The sequence below is a fragment of the Lynx rufus genome, unplaced genomic scaffold (genome assembly GCF_022079265.1).
Source record: "Lynx rufus isolate CCGP_SWC_20201006 ecotype Redwood Valley unplaced genomic scaffold, mLynRuf1.p SCAF_2, whole genome shotgun sequence".
Classification (NCBI taxonomy): Eukaryota; Metazoa; Chordata; class Mammalia; order Carnivora; family Felidae; genus Lynx; species Lynx rufus.
Window position 1 is genome coordinate 188,912,501 of NW_025814834.1, and position 19,021 is coordinate 188,931,521.

At 44.4% G+C, this 19,021-nt stretch overlaps 2 protein-coding genes across 2 annotated transcripts; one reads left to right on the forward strand and one right to left on the reverse strand.

Moving 5' to 3' along the window:
* The first annotated feature begins 499 nt into the window (after nt 1–499).
* Nucleotides 500–1,447, forward strand: LOC124516445 (putative olfactory receptor 2B3). Its single transcript, XM_047085775.1, has one exon. The coding sequence runs from the start codon at nt 500–502 to the stop codon at nt 1,445–1,447; it is 948 nt and encodes a 315-aa protein (XP_046941731.1).
* Nucleotides 1,448–7,356: 5,909 nt separating this feature from the next.
* LOC124516588 (olfactory receptor 2A12-like) lies at nt 7,357–8,304 on the reverse strand. The gene has a single exon (XM_047086000.1). The coding sequence runs from the start codon at nt 8,302–8,304 to the stop codon at nt 7,357–7,359; it is 948 nt and encodes a 315-aa protein (XP_046941956.1).
* Between the last annotated feature and the right edge of the window lie 10,717 nt (nt 8,305–19,021).

Genomic DNA, 19,021 nt, shown 5'->3' on the forward strand with positions numbered 1-19,021 from the left:
TTAATGTTTCTGGAGTCATATATCTTTCTCACATTTCTGACTCACCTCCTCTATACTGTAATGATCAGAAGGTTAAAGCAACAAAGGAAAGGGTTCTGAGTGTTTGTTTTTCAAGGAGAGGGATGGGAGAGCTTCGGATCATTACCCCACTCTATAGCCAGGACTAGGGGAGAAGAGCCCCCAAGCAATGCATTATGTGATTGTAGCTCCTGAAAGACAAGAAAACAGGTGGCCTTGCTGGGGCTGATAGAATAAAATGAGACCCTGGTGGTCTTGAAAAAAGATTTGGGCCTGAGAAACAGAAAATTCCATGAAGGTTTCCCTCCCCTCCCTAAATCTGGCCTCACTCTGACTAGACCTCAGTCTTTGAACTTCTATTAGTCCCAAATAGTATCCAAATAAACACCAGCTGCTAGCAACTGAATGGTCATTGTACCTGAATGTGCATCCTAAGCTGGGCCACTAGTCAGTTCATTTCTCTTTCTGCAGCTGAAGGAGAATGCAGAACTTTCCCTGGGACAACCACAGCTCTGTGTCTGAATTCATCCTTCTGGGCTTCTCCAGGGATTCCCAAATTAATACAATCCTCTTCAACATCTTCCTCTTTCTCTACCTCTCTACACTTTTGGGCAATGGACTCATTGTCACCTTGATTCACTTGGACTCCCGCCTCCACACACCCATGTACTTCTTCCTCAGTGTCCTCTCCGTTCTGGACATGAGCTATGTCACCACTACTGTGCCCCAGATGTTGGTGCATCTGATCTGCGAGAAGAAAACTATCTCCTATGTTGGGTGTGTGGCCCAGATGTACATCTTTCTGGTGTTGGGCATCACTGAGGGCTGGCTGTTCTCTGTTATGGCCTATGATAGATATGTGGCCATCTGTTATCCACTCAGATACAAGGTTATCATGACCCCATGGCTGTGTGGGGCAATGGCCATCTTTTGTGGACTGTGGGGTATCAGCTGTTCCCTAGTCTACACTGTCTTCACAATGCGCCTGCCCTACTGTGGCCCCAATGAGATCAATCACTTCTTCTGTGAGGTCCCTGCTGTTCTGAAGCTGGCCTGTGCAGACACATCCCTAAACGACCAAGTAGATTTTATCCTGGGCTTCATCCTTCTCCTGGTACCCCTCTCCTTCATTCTGGCCTCTTATGTCCGCATCTTTGCCACAATCTTGAAGATCCGCTCAGCTCAGGGTCGACTCAAGGCCTTCTCCACCTGTGCCTCCCACATCACTGTGGTCACCATGTTTTGTGGACCTGCCATGTTTATGTACATGAACCCCGGGGCCAATGCCTCCCCAGAGCGGGACAAGAAACTGGCTCTGTTCTACAATATTATCTCTGCCTTTCTCAATCCCATCATCTATAGCCTTAGAAACAAAGATGTGAAGAGGGCTTTCCTCAAGTTAACAGGTTCAAGCAAGGCCTCTGAGTGAGGTCATTGGAGCACAGAAGGCTACAACCAGACCTGAAACCACATGTTCCACCCTATTCCCTTCCATCACCCTATGGATAGGCATGAATCACTGACTGAGAATTATGGGAGATAATATGTAAGGTTGGTGCCTGGGTGGGAGCTGTTGATGGTTCCAGCAGGTGAGCTATCCTCAAACATCAAGAGACCCAACTGTAGATAGGGTGCCAAGTCAGGACCTGTGTCTGATTTATGTGTTTCCCAGGGCTCAGCAAAGGGTCTGGCACAAAGTATCATTAACATTTGATGATTGAATGAATGAGTTCATGAAGATTGAGCCTATTAAATCAACTCAGGATGGCCAGGACACAAAGACTAACAGGACCCATATGAGTGACTTTATTTTATCTCAATCAGGAGTATGAACAGATCTAAAGAAACATAGTCTCAAGAGAAAGGAAAAGTGACCTTAGAAACAGGATTCAGGAATTGGTCATTGTCTATCCAGCACTTTCATGGGAGTGTGGGTCCCAGGGTACAGAGCGAGCCCCTGCTGTGGTGAAGAGATATTTTGAGGGTCTCTTGATATACAGATGAAACATCACCCAAACCATACCATACTGGGGCAGAGCTCATACTTTGCAGCAAACCATCACCTTGTAGGATTGTTGTGAGAAGTTAATGTAGGTAAAGTTCTCAAAACAGTGCTTGATGCATTGCATGCTTTACATAAACACTGCCGTTCTTCTTGTCATGCTCTACTTCTTTTTCCTAATACCACCATTACCAAGCAAACTATTGAGATCATTTCAGCTTCAAAAGAGGGGCCATTCTGCTCTCTGGAAAGGGAGAGCTAACATTGTAAATGAAGAAGTTGGCATTTGTGTATACCTCATTCTAGTGTGGATTTAGTGAATTTGAGTCTGTCACCAAGAAACCTATGAACTCTGAACTGGCAAAACTGTAGAAAAATTATGACACCCTTTCAAGGTACCAACTGAAGAGGCCCTGATTACAAACAGCCAGAACTCCTCAGATACTTTCACTGATATTCTCACATGATAGAGCTTTTTAAATAAACATTTGTTCAAATCTAAACTGAGTAATAATGTGTTACTAGAGTACTTGATTCAAGAAGATACTGACAGGTATAGCAGGATATAGTGATCAGAGTAGGGCTGACTTCTCTTACCAGTGCCAGACCCCTTCACCCATACCTGTGGCCCCCTAGAGTCCCCAGCACCTTGGAAGAGGCACAGAAAAGTTGCTCCACAGAATCTCAGAAATTGTACTGATCACACAGTGCCTATCATACAAAAAAAGGCAGACAATACTTCAGTGCCAAGAAAGGTAAGCAACACTCCAGTGAAGCTGGAATCAGAGGGGTAAGCTCTCACGCAGAGCCCCTAACAACCTTCACAAAATCTCCTCCAAATTTTGCCTTCACTCTTTCTACCACCAGGGAACAAAAGGGGAAAAGAGGCAGGAGTTCCTGGCATTCATTTTATCCTTGTCATGATTCTGAATTCCCACAGTCCATTGAACTATCCCAGCCTTTTCTGTTTCAAATTTGACTTTGAATTTGAAATTCTAAATCGCCTAATGGATACAAGTGATAGGCATTCAATGAAATGATGCCATGGAAAAATATTGTCAGATTCTCACTTTAAACACAAAGGAAATTTAAAACTATTAGGCCTCCTTGTGATTAATATCAGGCCTCTTTAACCTCAGAGTTATTGAACCTTCATTAACTAATAGTCCTCAATAAAACAGTGAAGGCTCCAATGAAAGTGGTACAGATTCAATCCAAACAGATGTCACTGAAGGTGCTTTGAACTCAGCAAAGAAAGTAATAGTAATTGTGGTATTAATGGAAGTTATGGTGATTGTAACTTGAATTTGGAAGGAAAATATTTGGCCTTGCATTTCACAGTTGCTTATAGGACATTTGCTGAACCTGTTTTGGAAAGTAGTAAGGAAGGGGGCTTGAGGAGAGATGCTGGGCATTGGGGGAGAGCAGGCAGATACCACATAGAAGGATTAACAGGACACATCAAGCCCCCAAATCACAGGAGCAAAGGATGAATTGTAGAGATATGAAGGGCATTGGTCAGGCTTTCCGCCTAGATAATAACTGGTACAATGGGAAGAGACGGCTTGATAATGAGGTTCGATTAGGCCAGAGAACAGTGTTGTAGGATTAAGGATTAGAGAGAACTTGGTAGAGTTCCGGAAGAAAGGGGGATACAGGAAATTTAGAGCTCAGGGTGGGAAATATTCCAGGTGATTAGGCAAAAGCCCATCTGAGAGTGTTGCCTCTAGAGAAAATTCTAGGAAGCTTAGCAGGAAAGGGAGTAAAAACCACAAAAACCACCCCATTGAGACTCAAGTTAACAGAGAAATTATTGAACAACAGTAATTTCTAACCCCACCCCTAAGTACGTATATGCCTCCTATGAACTGTGCTGGTTTGTAGCCCACAAATTACAGCAGGACAAGGGCCATGACTTCTTCCTGCAGTGCCACGGATTTGGGAATGACAGTTGGCAATCAGCTGGCTCCCATCAATAAACTGTAGGGAAGCAGAGATAGTGGTAAAGCTGGCTTAAAACCTTGCTAGCTTCCTTGATTTCTCTGTTTTACCAACACACCCAAGCCATTAAGTGTTCTTGCTTCTTTCCTTGTTACATCTTTTGGCATCTCCCCATTCACTGCCACCATCCACTATTATCACCTTCACAAGCCATGCCCAGGTCTCCCTCACTAAGTGCTCTTCAACCCAAACCCTCATTATGTCTCACAAGCCATTCTTCTGAAAATACTGTGTCCCCACCTTTCCTCCACCCCATCCCTCAGCCTTGATGCTTAAAAATACAGGTTGTTCATCATTGTTAAGATAAAATCTACTATCACCCTGAATTTTGAATGGTCGCAATCTGTCCTAGTAGAGAAACTTAATGAAACCTTATCACACTTTAGCCACAAGACTCATCTCTCCATTACCCTGGCCCCTGACTATCTAGTTGTAGAAGAGCCACTAGGTGGACTTCCCACCTTCTAGAAGGAACTCCAACAGCCAGGAAGACTTCTCTCCCATTATTGAGGCAGCCTGCTTCCCCACAAGGCCAGAAGAACCTCTCATCAGTTAGCAAGTCCTCTCCACCAACCACATAGCTCCTTACTCCTTCCCCAGATGGTGGAAGGAATACCTTAATAATCCATGGGGCCCTTCACTTTCTACCTGAATCCCTCTGCCTGGAACTTTGTCATACCAGGTACTGGAGCCTATTGGTGTAGCTGTACCCACCCACCCAAATGCCCTGTTTCACCTCTGAGTAAATGCTTCAGGACCATACTAGCACCCAACTCCACACGTAAGTACTAGAAACGAAATCTCTATCACCTCAGAAGCCAAGAACTCTCTAGTCATTTATTATTCCCAGACTCTGTTCATCTCCCCACTTGCCCAAGTCCCTACTTCTCCCTTTCCCCAGTTCTCCCTCTCTTTGCCATCTTAGTCCCATATTCAGCAACCACCCCTCCAAGGATCCTCAAACTGGAATTCTCCCTAGGGATGCCACACCCTCTGTACCTCTCTAAAAGGGAGTTCTTTGTTCTCACTCTTGGCCTGTGAGTTCTCAGACATGCTCATCCTGATGACCTTTTATCCCATCTCCTTTCTGGTCACCTCAAGCCACACTCACACTGGAGCTCATCATCCCTAAACCTGCACTGCTCCCCAGTAAGAATCCAAGCATTCCCACTGCACTGAGCAAAAAAGTAAACACTATCTACAGGGCTCATTAGGACTGTCCTCTGCCTACTTCTCAATGTCATCTCTGCCTCTTCTCACTTTATTGTGACTACATGGGCCTTCTTCCAGCTCTGCAGAAAATATAAAGTTCTTTCCTGACCTGGGACTTTTGTACCTGGCATCCCTTTGCCTGAAATGCCTTTTCTTGGCTCTTTGCACGGGTGACTCTTCTCACCCTCAGGTATCAGCTAAACCTTAATTCCTTCCCAAGTAAGGCCCTGGGAAGCAGGCTTTCCTCCTTCATTTTTCTCTATCACAGAATGCTACTTGTTTCCTGAGATAACTACACCTTCATTTCTCAGTAACTGAGTTTAGTTTCCATTTTGAGCTATCATCTCAGTGGTGGGAGAAATAATACTAATCTTCTTGGGGTTTCCATCCCTCTCTCCCTGACTCCAAGTTCTGGAGAGCTTACAAAGTGGTGAGGTATGCAGTGGTGGATAGGAGTGGGGTGAGGTATAGTCTGGTCTTCTGTGTCTGGCACCCATTGAGAGAACCTCACTCTTGTGAAGTCTTTGGTCCTTCAGAGTTACTGTGGCATCTTCTTGGGTTGTTCCAGAAGCATTGTAATTACATGACTGTAAATCTCTCCATATACCTGTCTTGGTTTCCCCAAGGCCTGACACTGGCTGGACTATAATGGATGCTCACGAAATACTGGAACTGAATCAACTCATCTCTGAGGCCTCTGAGCCACCAATGAAACCTGAAAGGAAGTTGGATGTTCATGCTAACTCTGAGGCCCTTTGCCAGGATTCTTAGCTTCATATGTCATTTAGATTCCTTGAAAGAATGAGAGTCACTGCTATGTATGTCTAGTTTACAAATGGCAGCAACTTCTATTCTTCTAAAATTTTAGAGACACAGAGGTCTTAGAAACCATTACATATGGGGCACCTGGGTGGTTCAGTCAGTTGAGCGTCCGACTTCAGCTCAGGCCATGATCTCGTGGTTCATGGGTTCAAGCCCTGTGTCAGGCTCTGTGCTAACAGCTCAGAGTCTGAAGCCTGCTTGGGATTCTGTGTCTCCCTCTCTCCCTGCCCCTCCCCTGCTTGTGCTCTGTTTTTCTGTCCTTCTAAAAGAAAGAAAGAAGGAAGGAAGGAAGGAAGGAAGGAAGGAAGGAAGAAAGAAAGAAAGAAAAAGCAAGAAAGAAACCACTACACTTAACATGCTTATTTTATAGATGAGTAAGGTAAGATCCAGAGAAAGAAAGTGAATTGCCCAAAGTCATAAAACATGTTATAAGATTAGGACTAGAACCCAAGTCACTTAATGTCAGGTACTTTGTCCTTCGACAACACAATGCAGAGTATACCACATCAGACCCATGAACCACATTGATTCCATGCACCAAGTCAAGCCTGTGGGCAGCCTTGGTTCCATATACCATTAGCTTAATTTTCAATGTCGGCTACAGATATTCGTTGGTTACATGTACCACTTTGATTGTCTACATCATCTTGGCCTTCTACCGTGTCCATGTACCATGTCACCTACAATTACCATGTTTCATGTTGATTACATGTATTCTATTCATTCCAGTGCCATTGTGTTAGATAATGTTATCACCCCCGTTATTGCCACTCTCACTATAGAAGAATTATATATCCATACCCATTGCCATATGACATGTTACTTTTCTGTAGGAAGAAGATACTTCCTGTCCTTTTCCTATTGGGCTTGACCATATCATTTGCTTTGGCCAATAGGATATCAGCAAAGAGATCTGTGTCACTTCTGAGCAGAAACTTTAAGAGTTTTTATGTGCCTTTCTCTCTGTCATAAGAATGGGATATTCCAGATAGAGCCTCCTTTTTCAGATTGAATCCAAGAATCCAATGGCAGAAGGCCACAGTCCACATACAACTGACATGGAAGATGAGCAATAAATGAACTTCTGCTGTTGTAAGCCACTAAGATTATGCAGCTGTTTGTCATTGCACCACAATGTAGCAAGTTCATCAAGATTGTCATGTTGGTTTCACATACCACATTTGTTCCACTGACCAAGTGCTATATTGGTTCCAATGCACAATGTTGTTTGCATACCTTATAAATGTTGTGCCTTTCTTTAGCATTGGACATTCTACCTCAGGCCTCTCCTGTCTCCCAATTCACCAGGGCACCCTACCCCACCCCATCACTTTGAGAAAAGCCCCCTTGATGTCTTTGTTCCTCAGACTGTAGACCACAGGGTTGAGAAAGGCAGGGAAGACATTATAAAAGAGTGAGATCTGCTTGTCTTGCTCAGGGGAATAGCTGGAGTTGGGCCTCATATAGATGTATGTGGCTGGGGCATAGAAGAGTGTGACCACGGTCACATGGGAAGCACAGGTGGAGAAAGCCTTGCAGCGGCCCTGTGTAGACTTGATCTTGATAATGGTCTGGCCAATACGGATGTAGGAGGCCAGAATGAGGGAGAGTGGGGCAACAACCATGAAGACACTGATGACCAGGTCTACCATCTCAATAAGGTGAGTATCCATGCAAGCCAGGCTTCGTACTGAGGGGCCTTCACAGAAGTAGTGGTTGACCATGTTGGGCCCACAGTATGGCAGCCTCATGGTGAGGAAAGTATGGATCAGAGAGAAGAAGAAACCACAGGCCCAGGTCCCAGCTGCCAGTCGTATGCACAGGCCCCAGCTGAGGATGACAGTATAATGCAGTGGGTGGCAGATGGCCACATATCGGTCATAAGCCATGACTACGAAGAAAATACACTCAGTTAGGCCCAAGGCACCAAACACATACATCTGCAGCCAACAGCTGGCAAAGGAGATGGTCTGAGAGCGAGCGAGGAGATGCACCAACATCTGGGGCATGGTAGTGGTGACACAGCCCATATCTAGCAGGGAGAGGATGCAGAGGAAGAAGTACATGGGTGTGTGAAGCTGTATGTCCAGGCAGATCAGGGCGACGATGAGTCCATTGCCCAGGACTGAGCTCAGGTAAAGGAGAAGGAAGGAAATGAAGAGGATCCTGTTGAACGTGGGATCACCAGAGAAGCCAAGCAGGATAAATTCAGAAACCCAGCTTTGGTTCTGTCCTGGAGGTGTCCACATGGTGGGGCCTATAAGAGAATCCCACTCATTTAAATGTCACCCAAACTGTGGTAGTCTAGCAAGAATGTCAGCTCTGGAGGCAGGGATTTTAATTCTGGCCCCATTACTCAGCCACTGTCTTGAACAGGTTATTTAACATCTTTGAGCTTCAATCTCCTCAACTGTATAATGTAGCTAATAATACTCAACTCTTGGTTCTTATGAGGAGTCGAGGCAATATACATGAAGCATCTGACATAACGCCTTAACAAAATAAAAAATGGTAAAGTGCTCATATGCAATCTCCCCTGTCTTACTCCCCATCCTTCGGCAGAAAGACTGGTTATCCATGTCTAGCAGCAATCAATTACGCCATGTCAGCCCCAGCTCCCAAACCTTTAGAAGTGAAGTTCTTTCCGCCTTAGAGACCATTTGTCTAGAAGAGCTGCTACAAGCCTCTCCTCACTCTGCAAACTTCTTTTGCCAGCTGTCAATGTGAGGCTTTGTCAATAGAGGGCGCCAGAGGGGCACTGTGATGTGCTAACCCTAGGAAAGTACTTTGGTTGGGGCTTCAGTCACTCAGCTTGAGAGCCAGTGGGCTGGTGCGTGGAAGGGCCAGTAGTACGCACTTCAAATGACCTCAACGCACCAGCTACAGTCGTACATTCAGCCCACACTCTTCCCACCCAGTTGTCATTTCTGTGCAAACTCTGGCCTCTGCCCACCAGCAGCTGAGTGTATTCCTATGGTAGTCACACTATCTTTGAAAAAGTCTGAATTTAAACTTTCTTTTTTTTTTAACTTTTTTTTTTTTACACTTTATTTATTTTGAGAGAGAGAGAGAGAGAGCAGAGAAAGGGCAGAGAGAGAGGGAGAGGGAGAATCCCAAGCAGCCTCCGCGCTTTGAGTGCATAGCTTGATGCGGGGCTAGCTCCCACTAGCCGTGAGCCGATACCAAGAGCCAGATGTTGCGGCGCCTGGGTGGCTCAGTCAGTTAAGCATCTGACTTCAGCTCAGGTCATGATCTCCAGGTTCAAGTTCGTGGGTTCCAGCCCCGCGTCAGGCTCTGTGCTGACAGCTTGAAGCCTGGAACCTGCTTCGGATTCTGTGTCTTCCTCTCTCTCTGCCCCCTCCCCCACTCACACTCTGTCTCTGTCTCTCAAAAATAAATAAATACTAAAAAATTAAAAAAAAAAAAAGAGTCAGATGCTCAACCGACTGAGCCACCCAGGTGCCCTTTTTTTTTTTTTTTTTTTTTGACCCGGGTGGGGGTGCCAGGAGAAGGGGGAGGGAGAGAGAGATGTCCTAAATCCTTAGTCACTTCAATGTTTCAATGTGTACTCTCCTTGAGCCATGAGGTAGTAACTGCTTTTTTTTTTTTTTTTTTCACTTAATACTTCTGGATGTCTTTCATCCTTTTTAGTAGTTACTCACCTTTTACTAGTTAGTAATTCTTTGTATTACATTTTCCCTGTTCACATTACTGGTGTGCTGTCTCCTGATGACATCCTGACTGGTATAGATGCTAAATCTATGGCAAGTGAGTCTGATAAGAAATAGAATGTTGCAGAGTTAAAGCTATCTATCCATAAAGAATTTATTAACTACAGAAGTAAAAAGTAGTAGCTATCAGTGGAGAAACTGGACAATATCTTAACCGAATGATTAATTACAATTAACATCACCAATAAGGAACAGGTAGAGAGGCTCCTGGTGGCTCAGTCAGTTAAGTGTCTAACTTCGGCTCAGGTCATGATCTCCAGGTTCATGGGTTCAAGCCCTGTGTCGGGCTCTGGGCTGATAGCTCAGAGCCTGGAGCCTGCTCCAGATTTTGTGTCTCCCTCTGTCTGCCCCTCCCCTGCTCGCACTCTGTCTCTCTCTGTCTCTCAAAACTGAATACACATTTTAAAAAAAATTTTTTTAAAAGGAACAGGTAGACACAATGTGTCTCCATATTTGAAATCCTAACAATATAGCATCTATATATTATTTCAGCCCAAAATGCAAAACCTGAATCTAATCATAAGGAAACATCCAAGAAACTTAAATTGAGGGATATTATGTAAAATAACTAGCTTTTAATCTTCAAAAATATCTACATCATGAAAGACAAAGAAAGGCTGAGAATCTATAATAGAAGGAAGGATCCTGAAAAAAAAAGCATAACAATTAATGCAAGAAGTAATCCTGGAAGGGAGGAATGTCATAAATAACATTATTGTGACAATTGATAAAATTGGATTAGATCAATGCGTCATGTTAAATTCTCTGAATTTGACAGCTACTGTATAAGAGAGTATTCTTTTATTCTCGGGAACTATTCACTGAAGTATTAAGGGCTAAAGGAACATGATATTTGCAAATTATTCTCAAATAGCTCTCGAGATTATAATAACAGCAATATGACACATTGTTAAAAATTAATAAATCTGGATATGGGCCATACAGGATTTCTTTATAGTATCCTTTCAGTTTTTCTGTAAGTTTAAAGTTAGTTCAAAAAAATTTTTCAAAAATAAAAAATTAGGGGCGCCTGGGTGGCGCAGTCTGTTAAGCGTCCGACTTCAGCCAGGTCACGATCTCACGGTCTGTGAGTTCGAGCCCCGCATCAGGCTCTGGGCTGATGGCTCGGAGCCTGGAGCCTGTTTCCGATTCTGTGTCTCCCTCTCTCTCTGCCCCTCCCCCGTTCATGCTCTGTCTCTGTCTGTCCCAAAAATAAATAAAAACGTTGAAAATAAAAAAAAATAATAAAAAAAATAAAAAAGAAAAAAAAAATAAAAAATTGGGGGCACCTGGGTAGCTTGGTTGGTTGAGCATCTGACTCTTGTTTTCAGCTCAGGTCATGATCCCAGTGTCGTGAGAACAAACCCTGTGTCGTACTCCATGCCAAGTGTGGAGTCTGCTTAAGATTCTCTCTCTCTCTCTCTCTCTCTCTCTCTCTCTCGCTCTCTCTCTCTCTCTCTCTCAGAAATAAATAAATACATAAATACATGAATATTTTTAAAAGAAAAAAGTTAAAAAATTTTAAATGTGAAATAATTTTTTCAGACAAACAAAACATAAGATTCTTCAGGTAGAAAGACAGTGACAGAAACATGAAGATGCAAAAAAGAATGACAAGTCCTCAAGGAATGGGTAAGTATAAATTAATAACGAATGTAAAAGAATAATAAAGTCTGGTGGAATTTATTTTGTTAATATTTATTTATTTATTTATTTATTTTGAGAGAGAAAGAGAAAGAGAGAGCACATGTGGGGGAGGGGAGAGAGAGAAGGGGAGAGAGAATCCCAAGCAGGCTCTGAGCTGTCGTCAGCATGGAGCTGGACTAGGGGCCCAATCCCACCACCCGGGCACCCCTGTCACGATCTTTGTCTTTATTTTTTTTTTTTTTTTTTTTTTTTTTAACGTATATTTATTTTTGGGACAGAGAGAGACAGAGCATGAACGGGGGAGGGGCAGAGAGAGAGGGAGACACAGAATCGGAAACAGGCTCCAGGCTCCGAGCCATCAGCCCAGAGCCTGACGTGGGGCTCGAACTCACGGAGTGCGAGATCGTGACCTGGCTGAAGTCGGACGCTTAACCGACTGCGCCACCCAGGCGCCCCTCGATCTTTGTCTTTAATTCCTTTTAAATTTCACAATGGGGCGCCCGGGTGGTTTAGTGTGTTGAGCATCCAACTCTTGATTTCTGCTCAGGTCATAATCCCAGGATCGTGGGATTGAGCCCCGGCTCCAGCTTTGTGCTGAGTGGAGCTTGCTGAAGATTTGCGCTCTCTCTCTCTCTCTCTCTCTCTCTGTCTCTCTGCCCCCTCCCCCACTCACACACACACTCTGTCTCTCAAGTTAATTAATTAATAAAATAAAATGATTGTTTTAAAAGAAGATCATGACAACAATAACATAAGAAATGGAGTAAGTAAAGAAATGGGTAAAGAAAGTCAGAGTTCTAAATATTTAACATAATTGGAAAATTGGTAAAAACTAATCATTTGTGTTAGACTTTGATAAGTCAAGATTCATGTTGTGGTATCTATGGAAATCATTAAAAGAATAAATCATGCATTACTAACAACCTAAAGTAGTAGAAAATGGACTAATACAAATTGTTTACTAATCCAAAATAATGCTTTTTTGAGAGAGGGAAAAATCAAACAGAAAACAGGTGGGCCAAATACAAAATAAATGGAGGGGCACCTGGCTGGCTCAGGTGGTGGAGAAAGTCTTGATCTTGGGGCTGTGGGTTCAAGTTCCATATTGGGTGTGAAGATTACTTAAAAATAAAATCTTTTTTTTTTTTTTTTAAAGGTAAGAAGTGGAAAGAGGGTAAATATGAACTTAAATATTTCGGTAGTTACGTTAAATGCAAAAGGACTACATATTTTAATAAAAGTCATGTTTTCAAACTGAGTTTAAAAAAAAACCCTACATGTTGCTTACAAGAAATGTACCTTAATCATTTTACAATATTTCAATGATCAAATCAATGAATTGTACACCTTAAACTTACACAATGTTATGTCAATTATATGTCAATAAGGCTGGGATGGAGGAGAGAAACACATCTTAATATAAGGACACAGATGCACTAGGAAGAAAGAATGAAAAAAAATATATACCATGCAAATACTAACCAAAAGAAACGTGTAGCTTCGTGAAACATTTATCAAAATTGACCATATGCTGCACCATAAATGTAAGCTCCAAAAATCCAAAGGATGGAAGTCATTTCGAGTATATTCTCTGATTACCATAAAATTGGCCAGAAATCAATTTCAAAATAAATATAATAGGAAGCACTGTCTTTCTCCTCCTGAAAATCCTTTAAGGGTTCCCCATGCCCCATCACTTTAGACAGATGCACAGTGCCCTTCCTGAACATCTGCCCCCTTGCAGACTTCTTTAGCCTCAGCACCCAACCCTCTCCCCATGCCATCGCCTTCCATACTAGCATAGGCTCCATACAGGTATGCCCAATTTCCTGTATGTGTCTACCTCCGTCACACTTTCATGCCTTCTCCAAGGTCTTCAGCATGGAGGAGCACCCCAGCTGCATCCCTGCTGCCCAGACACTCTCTGTAGCATATCCAACGTCTATTCCTGCATTAGGACTCAGCTCAGCTCAGAAGCTTCCCCTGACCCGCACCACCATCTCCCACTCCAAAACCTCGATTAGATGCTGCCTCTATTTCTCCCAGGCCCCTATGCTTACCAACGAGTTATCACCCTAGCAATTCTAGGGGGTTCTGATACGCAGTTTGAAGAAATCTTTCTCCCTCTCCTGTTAATTCCCACTAACTGAATTGGAATATCTGTAATAAAGTGTGGATATGTGGGAGAATTTATAAGGTCCCTTTCAATAACAATAATATATAATATTTAATTAATAATTTCTGTGTGCTAGGAATTGTTACACTAACTTGTCCTCACAACAAATCACTGAGGTAAGTACAATGACCTCTATTTTACAGAGGAAAAAATAAAGGCACAGAGAGAGTAAATGATTCAATCCAGATAACTTGGTTTGTGCAGTGGACCTGGGGTTTGAATGGAGGTGATGTGGCTTCAGAGCCAACTCTTAATTATTAACTTCACCACTTCCAGCAAACAGGCCCTAAGTGGGAAGGGTGAAGAACAAACTTTCCCATCTACACATCGATTTGATCTTGAGGTTTGGCATGAGCCACTATGGAATCGTGGCTGATGAGGTACAGCCAGCCACCAGACAGGACCAGATCAAAATCTTCCGAGGGCAAAGGGCTAAAGTTGCAGCCATGAACTCTTTCTCATGATAAACCTCCCTCCATCTATGCCATCACGTGGGTATGAGGAGCCATAGGACTGAGTGGGAAGCAGAGGGAATCAATGGAGGAGGATTTTGGAAAGTATTACCACTCTAGAATTTAGTAAATCTTTGTAGAGAGAAGAAACACTTGGTTTCCATGGGATGGGGGCATCATTTAGTTAAAGTCTTCTAAAAGTCTGTCAGCCCAGCAGACTCTGTCTTAATAGGCAATACCCAAGCCTGGGGAGAGCATGGGGTGGGTCCTGGTAATCATGGAAAGCCCTGCCATTCTTGAAGGCTTCTCCCAAGACAACCATCATTGTCCTTTCACAGTTGTGTCTCTCAGCCAGACTTGAAGATCTTTGAGCTCAGGAAATTGTATTCTTCATTGCACTGTTTCTAGCCCCTAGAACATGGCCCGACACAGGAGAACAATGAACAAATATGTATTAAATAAGTAAGTGAAAGAAAGAAGGGGGTGTAGGAAGAAGGAAGGAATGGAAGAGAAACGAGGTATGAAGTGGTGAGGAAACAACACCAGCAAATGAGGAAATGGTTCTGGGGGTATGTTGGGGGGCAGGTACAGAGAGGACCTAGGGGCTAGGTGACCTGGCTACTTCTGACCTCCAGCCCCTACAGATGCCCACATCCTGCCCACAGCCCCAAGCCCAGCGACCATCTCACCCCTCTGGTATCCCCTGAGACAAGTCACAAAGAGGCTGTCACTTGATCTTGAGGAAAAGAGACTGAACAGGAAGCCCCCTGGGCAGTTGAGTCCAGTGTACCAGGATTCCAGGCAACCCAGTCTCCAGAAAGGCGCTAGGTTTCTGAGAGGCTGGAAGCTGAACCCCCTGCCTTCTCTCCATTGTGCAGCTCACTGCACCCGGCCAGGGCTGAAGGCCTTGCCTGTCTCATCTTGGAGCACAGACAAAAGGAGCCTTGGCCATCCCAGGCTCCCATCAGTGGACCAAGCTGCTGAAGCTTTATAGGTCTGCCTCCTCACCAGGCTTTCCCTAGGAGAAGCGGAGAAGGACCATCCCTCTGCCTCCTGCCTCCACCCTGTCCCTGCTGAGGATGCCAAGATGGTATTCCCTGAATGTTGTTAACAAGAACCCTACAAGGAAGAGGCCTTTGGGAACAGAGCAGCAGCAAACAACACCCAGGTTGGGGAAAGGTAGTGATCTGCCTATTTCTTTTTCTAGCCTTCTGGAGGATATGAACAGCCCAGGGGAGAAGGGATTGCACCCAGTCACCTTGAAGAAATGCCAAGAACTGAAGGCCACACTCTGATTCCCTTCTTATTCCCAAACCCCTGTTCCCCCAACTTGTCGATTAGACCATGTTTCAGTCATATCTCTGTTGCTTACTGAGCCGCTTTGGGCAAATCACAATCCTCCCCCACCCCCCACCAGTCCAACGCCTTGGACAAGTTACTCAGCCTCTCTGATGATAATTAAGAGTTGACCATGAAGCCCCTACCCTATATCAGGTCTTGCACAGAAGAAGTACTTAATAAAGGTCAATCCCATCCCTATGTCTACTTCCTGACCTCCCCCTTCCTCTAGTCACGCCTGGCAGGGAGGTGACACATTCCCTCCTGCGTGGCATCTCTGGAGCTTGCTCTACTGTATGTCCCTGAACTGAGCCTTCCTGGGGTTAGGAGCACCCAGGGTGCTTCAAGTTTTCTTGGGAGGGGCAGGGTGGGGGGAGCTATGATCCCAAGTCTCCCCCCAACCATCAGCTCTTCCTCAGACTCAGCTACACTCTCAGATACTGGCAAACACTATCTGGAAAGTAAGTGGAGCAGCTCCATAATACATATAAAGAAGTTGAAGTCCAGCAGAGTAAGGAACTTGCCCAAAAGCTCACATCCTCTAAGTGCAGAACCAGAACTCACAGCAGGATCTATTATGTTCTAGTGCCTATCCTCTTAAACTTGCTATTATTCTGCCTCAGCCTTTTCCTCTGTAAAATCATAATAATTTCTTACTATCCCCAACCTTCTGTGATGGCTGGGAGAATTAAATGAGATAATGTGTTGAAAACCTAGGCACAAGTCCTGGCCATGCCTCCATGACTATGAGTTCTCGAACCTGCCTCCTGTCGAGGCCTCCTATTCCCCAGCTATTCGGAATGGGGCAGTTGAGCTTGGAGACCCCCTCCTGTCAGTCCCGGGCTACAGAACCAACTTGAATTTTCAGAAGTGCCATAAGCTGGTTGTTAAACAAGATCATTATTAAAGTCAATCTATGTAAACAACAATTAAGTAAATTACACTAAAACAAAGGGCAACAGACCTTGAGGTTATTATGCTAACTGAAATAAATCAAAGACAAATACTGTATGCTCTTCCTCATTTGTGGAATCTAAAAACACTGAACTCAGGGGCGCCTGGGTGGCTCAGTTGGTTGAGCGTCCGACTTCAGCTCAGGTCATGATCTCATGATTAGTGAGCTCAAGCCCTGCGTCGGGCTCTGTGCTAATAGCTCAGAGCCAGGAGCCTGCTTCAGATTCTGTCTCCCTCTCTCTCTGCCCCTCCCCCGCTCGTGCTCTGTCTCTCTCTCTCTCTCTCTCTCTCTCTCAAAAGTAAATAAACATTAAAAAAAAAAATTAAAACACTGAACTCAGAACCAAGAATGGTTGCTAGGGCCTGAGGGTTGGGGGGAATGGAGAAATGCTGATCAAGGGTATAAATTTCCAGTTATAAGATGCGTAAGTTCCAGGGATCTAAAGCATAGCCTGTGACTATAGTTAGCCCTACTATATCATATGCTTGAAAGCTGCTATGAGGGTAGATCTGTAATGTTCTCACAGCAACAACAAAATGGTAATTAGGTGAGGATTTGTTAACTAACTTAATTGCAATATACATTTCACAATATATACCTGTATCAAATCATCACATCTATATACCTTAAACTTACATAATGTTATATGTCAATTATATCTCAATAATTTTGGGGGGGTGGATCAACTTACAAAATGAAAAAAAAAAGGGATGGGGTGTCTGGGTGGCTCAGCTGATTGAGCATCCGACTTCTGGTTTTGGCTCAGGTTGTGATCTCACAGTTTGTGAGTTTGAGCCCTGTGTCAGGCTCAGAGGACTGCCCTGGGAGTCTTCCCCTGTACCCAACCACATCCCCCCACTTCCTCCAGCCCAGCCCGATGGGCTGAAAGATTCAGGGGAATCGAGAGTTTGGGCCCAGAACTCAGGACAATAAAAATGTACCTCGTCAATTCTCTTCCTCAGAACCATGACACAAAAGGTACGTGCCCCTTGCCCTGAGCCAAGGCCCTGACTCTCCTTGTCCTTGTCATGTACCCTCACTTCAGCTGTGAATAGGTATCCATGTGAGGGCCTATCTCCCCATTGGATGGATGGGGAAACTGAGGCCCAGGGAGGTGTAGTAACTTGCCCAAGGTCAGAAGCAATCTAGGATTATAGACAGGATGAAACTCAGGCCACCCTGATATTTCAAATGAAGAATTAAAGACTGCCAAGCATGGTCCTACCCTCCATGTCCCAGAAAATGAAATGTGGCCCAGAAACGCTGAGGGATTTGGCCAAGACCAAGCAGTTAGACAATGGGGCAGCCAGCATGGAAACCCTCCTGGGCTGGGTCTGTGTCCATAGTATCACATGCTTCAGCACTCCAGTCCAAATTAAGGTCTATACCTGACCTCTAACTGAAATCCTGTCTACTGCCCTGAGAGCTGATTGTGGCCACCAGTGGGGGTGGGACCAACTGGGGGTTGACACGAGAGGGAAGGCTGTAGTCTGGATGCTTGATTCTGGACCCAGGGGCCCACAGGCCTCAAGGAGCAGGGGGTGGGCTCTGGAGAAGGGCAAGGCAGGGCATGCAGTGCTAACCCCATGGGCTGTCTAATTGGCCTCAGGTGGAGAAGACCTCTGGGAGGGACCCTGTGGGAACTGGCTCTCATTTGCTAAGACAGGTGCTCCAGAAAGTTTTCTGGGTTTGTGTCTAGGGAAGGAACTGAAGGGATAGCAGGAGGTGGTGATGATTCTAATGATCAAGATTATCTTAATGGTGCTTTGGGACAGGCTCACAGCACTTTACAGTTTACTGAGCACTTTCACATGTATTTTTTTCACCAGGTCCTCCTAGCAATCCTGTGAGGGAGGAGTTATGGTCCCCTTTTTACAGATGATGACAACAATGGTGATAGACACTTGCTGAGCACTTGTCATGGGCCAGGTCCTGAGGGAGTCTTTGATAGTGGTTTTGGTCACTTCACTGCTGAGTCAGATTTGGCCTTCAAGGTCAGCATGTCCAGCTCCCCACTCCTCTTTTACAGCCAGGAAAATTAAGCCCAGAAAAGGAAATTCAGAGGCCTATATGACTAAGCGGAGGAGACTAGAACCCAGACGTCCTGCCTCTTGGCCATGGGCCCATTCCATTGTTCTTTGGGTAGTTGAAGAATGAGCTGTCCATCTGATCAGCAATAATGAGTCACCCACAGGGACCCAACCATGCATCCCTTCAGCATCTTGAATCCTGGGGTGTTTGTATCCCCCAAGGCTATAAATCTTGTGTGAGCCAATGAAAGGATACACAGACACACAGACAAGCAAAAGGGATAGCAATAACAGTAATAACAAACATAATAATAATGATGATGGTAATGATAGTAATAACAGCAAAGCCTTGTTAGGTGGTTGTTTCCTGTGTGCCTGGTATTCTTCTAAATGCTTTCCTTATAATAACACTCTTAATAGTCAAAACATCCCTGTGAAATAGATAGTGTTATCGTCATGATTTTGCAGATGAGGAAACTGAGTCACAGAGATTTAGTAATATGAGAAATGTCCTACAGCCACGAACTGAAAGTCTAGGTGTTAACAAGTGGTAGGATGTTAATAGTTTAACAACCAACTCTTTAGTGAGAAGGGAGGAAAAAGATACTTCAAGCCTGATTTGCAGCCAGACTGGCCT

Excerpts from the sequence above, each read along its gene's own strand:
- LOC124516588 (XM_047086000.1), bottom strand. The coding sequence starts at position 8,304 with ATGTGGACACCTCCAGGACAGAACCAAAGCTGGGTTTCTGAATTTATC.
- LOC124516445 (XM_047085775.1), top strand. The coding sequence starts at position 500 with ATGCAGAACTTTCCCTGGGACAACCACAGCTCTGTGTCTGAATTCATC.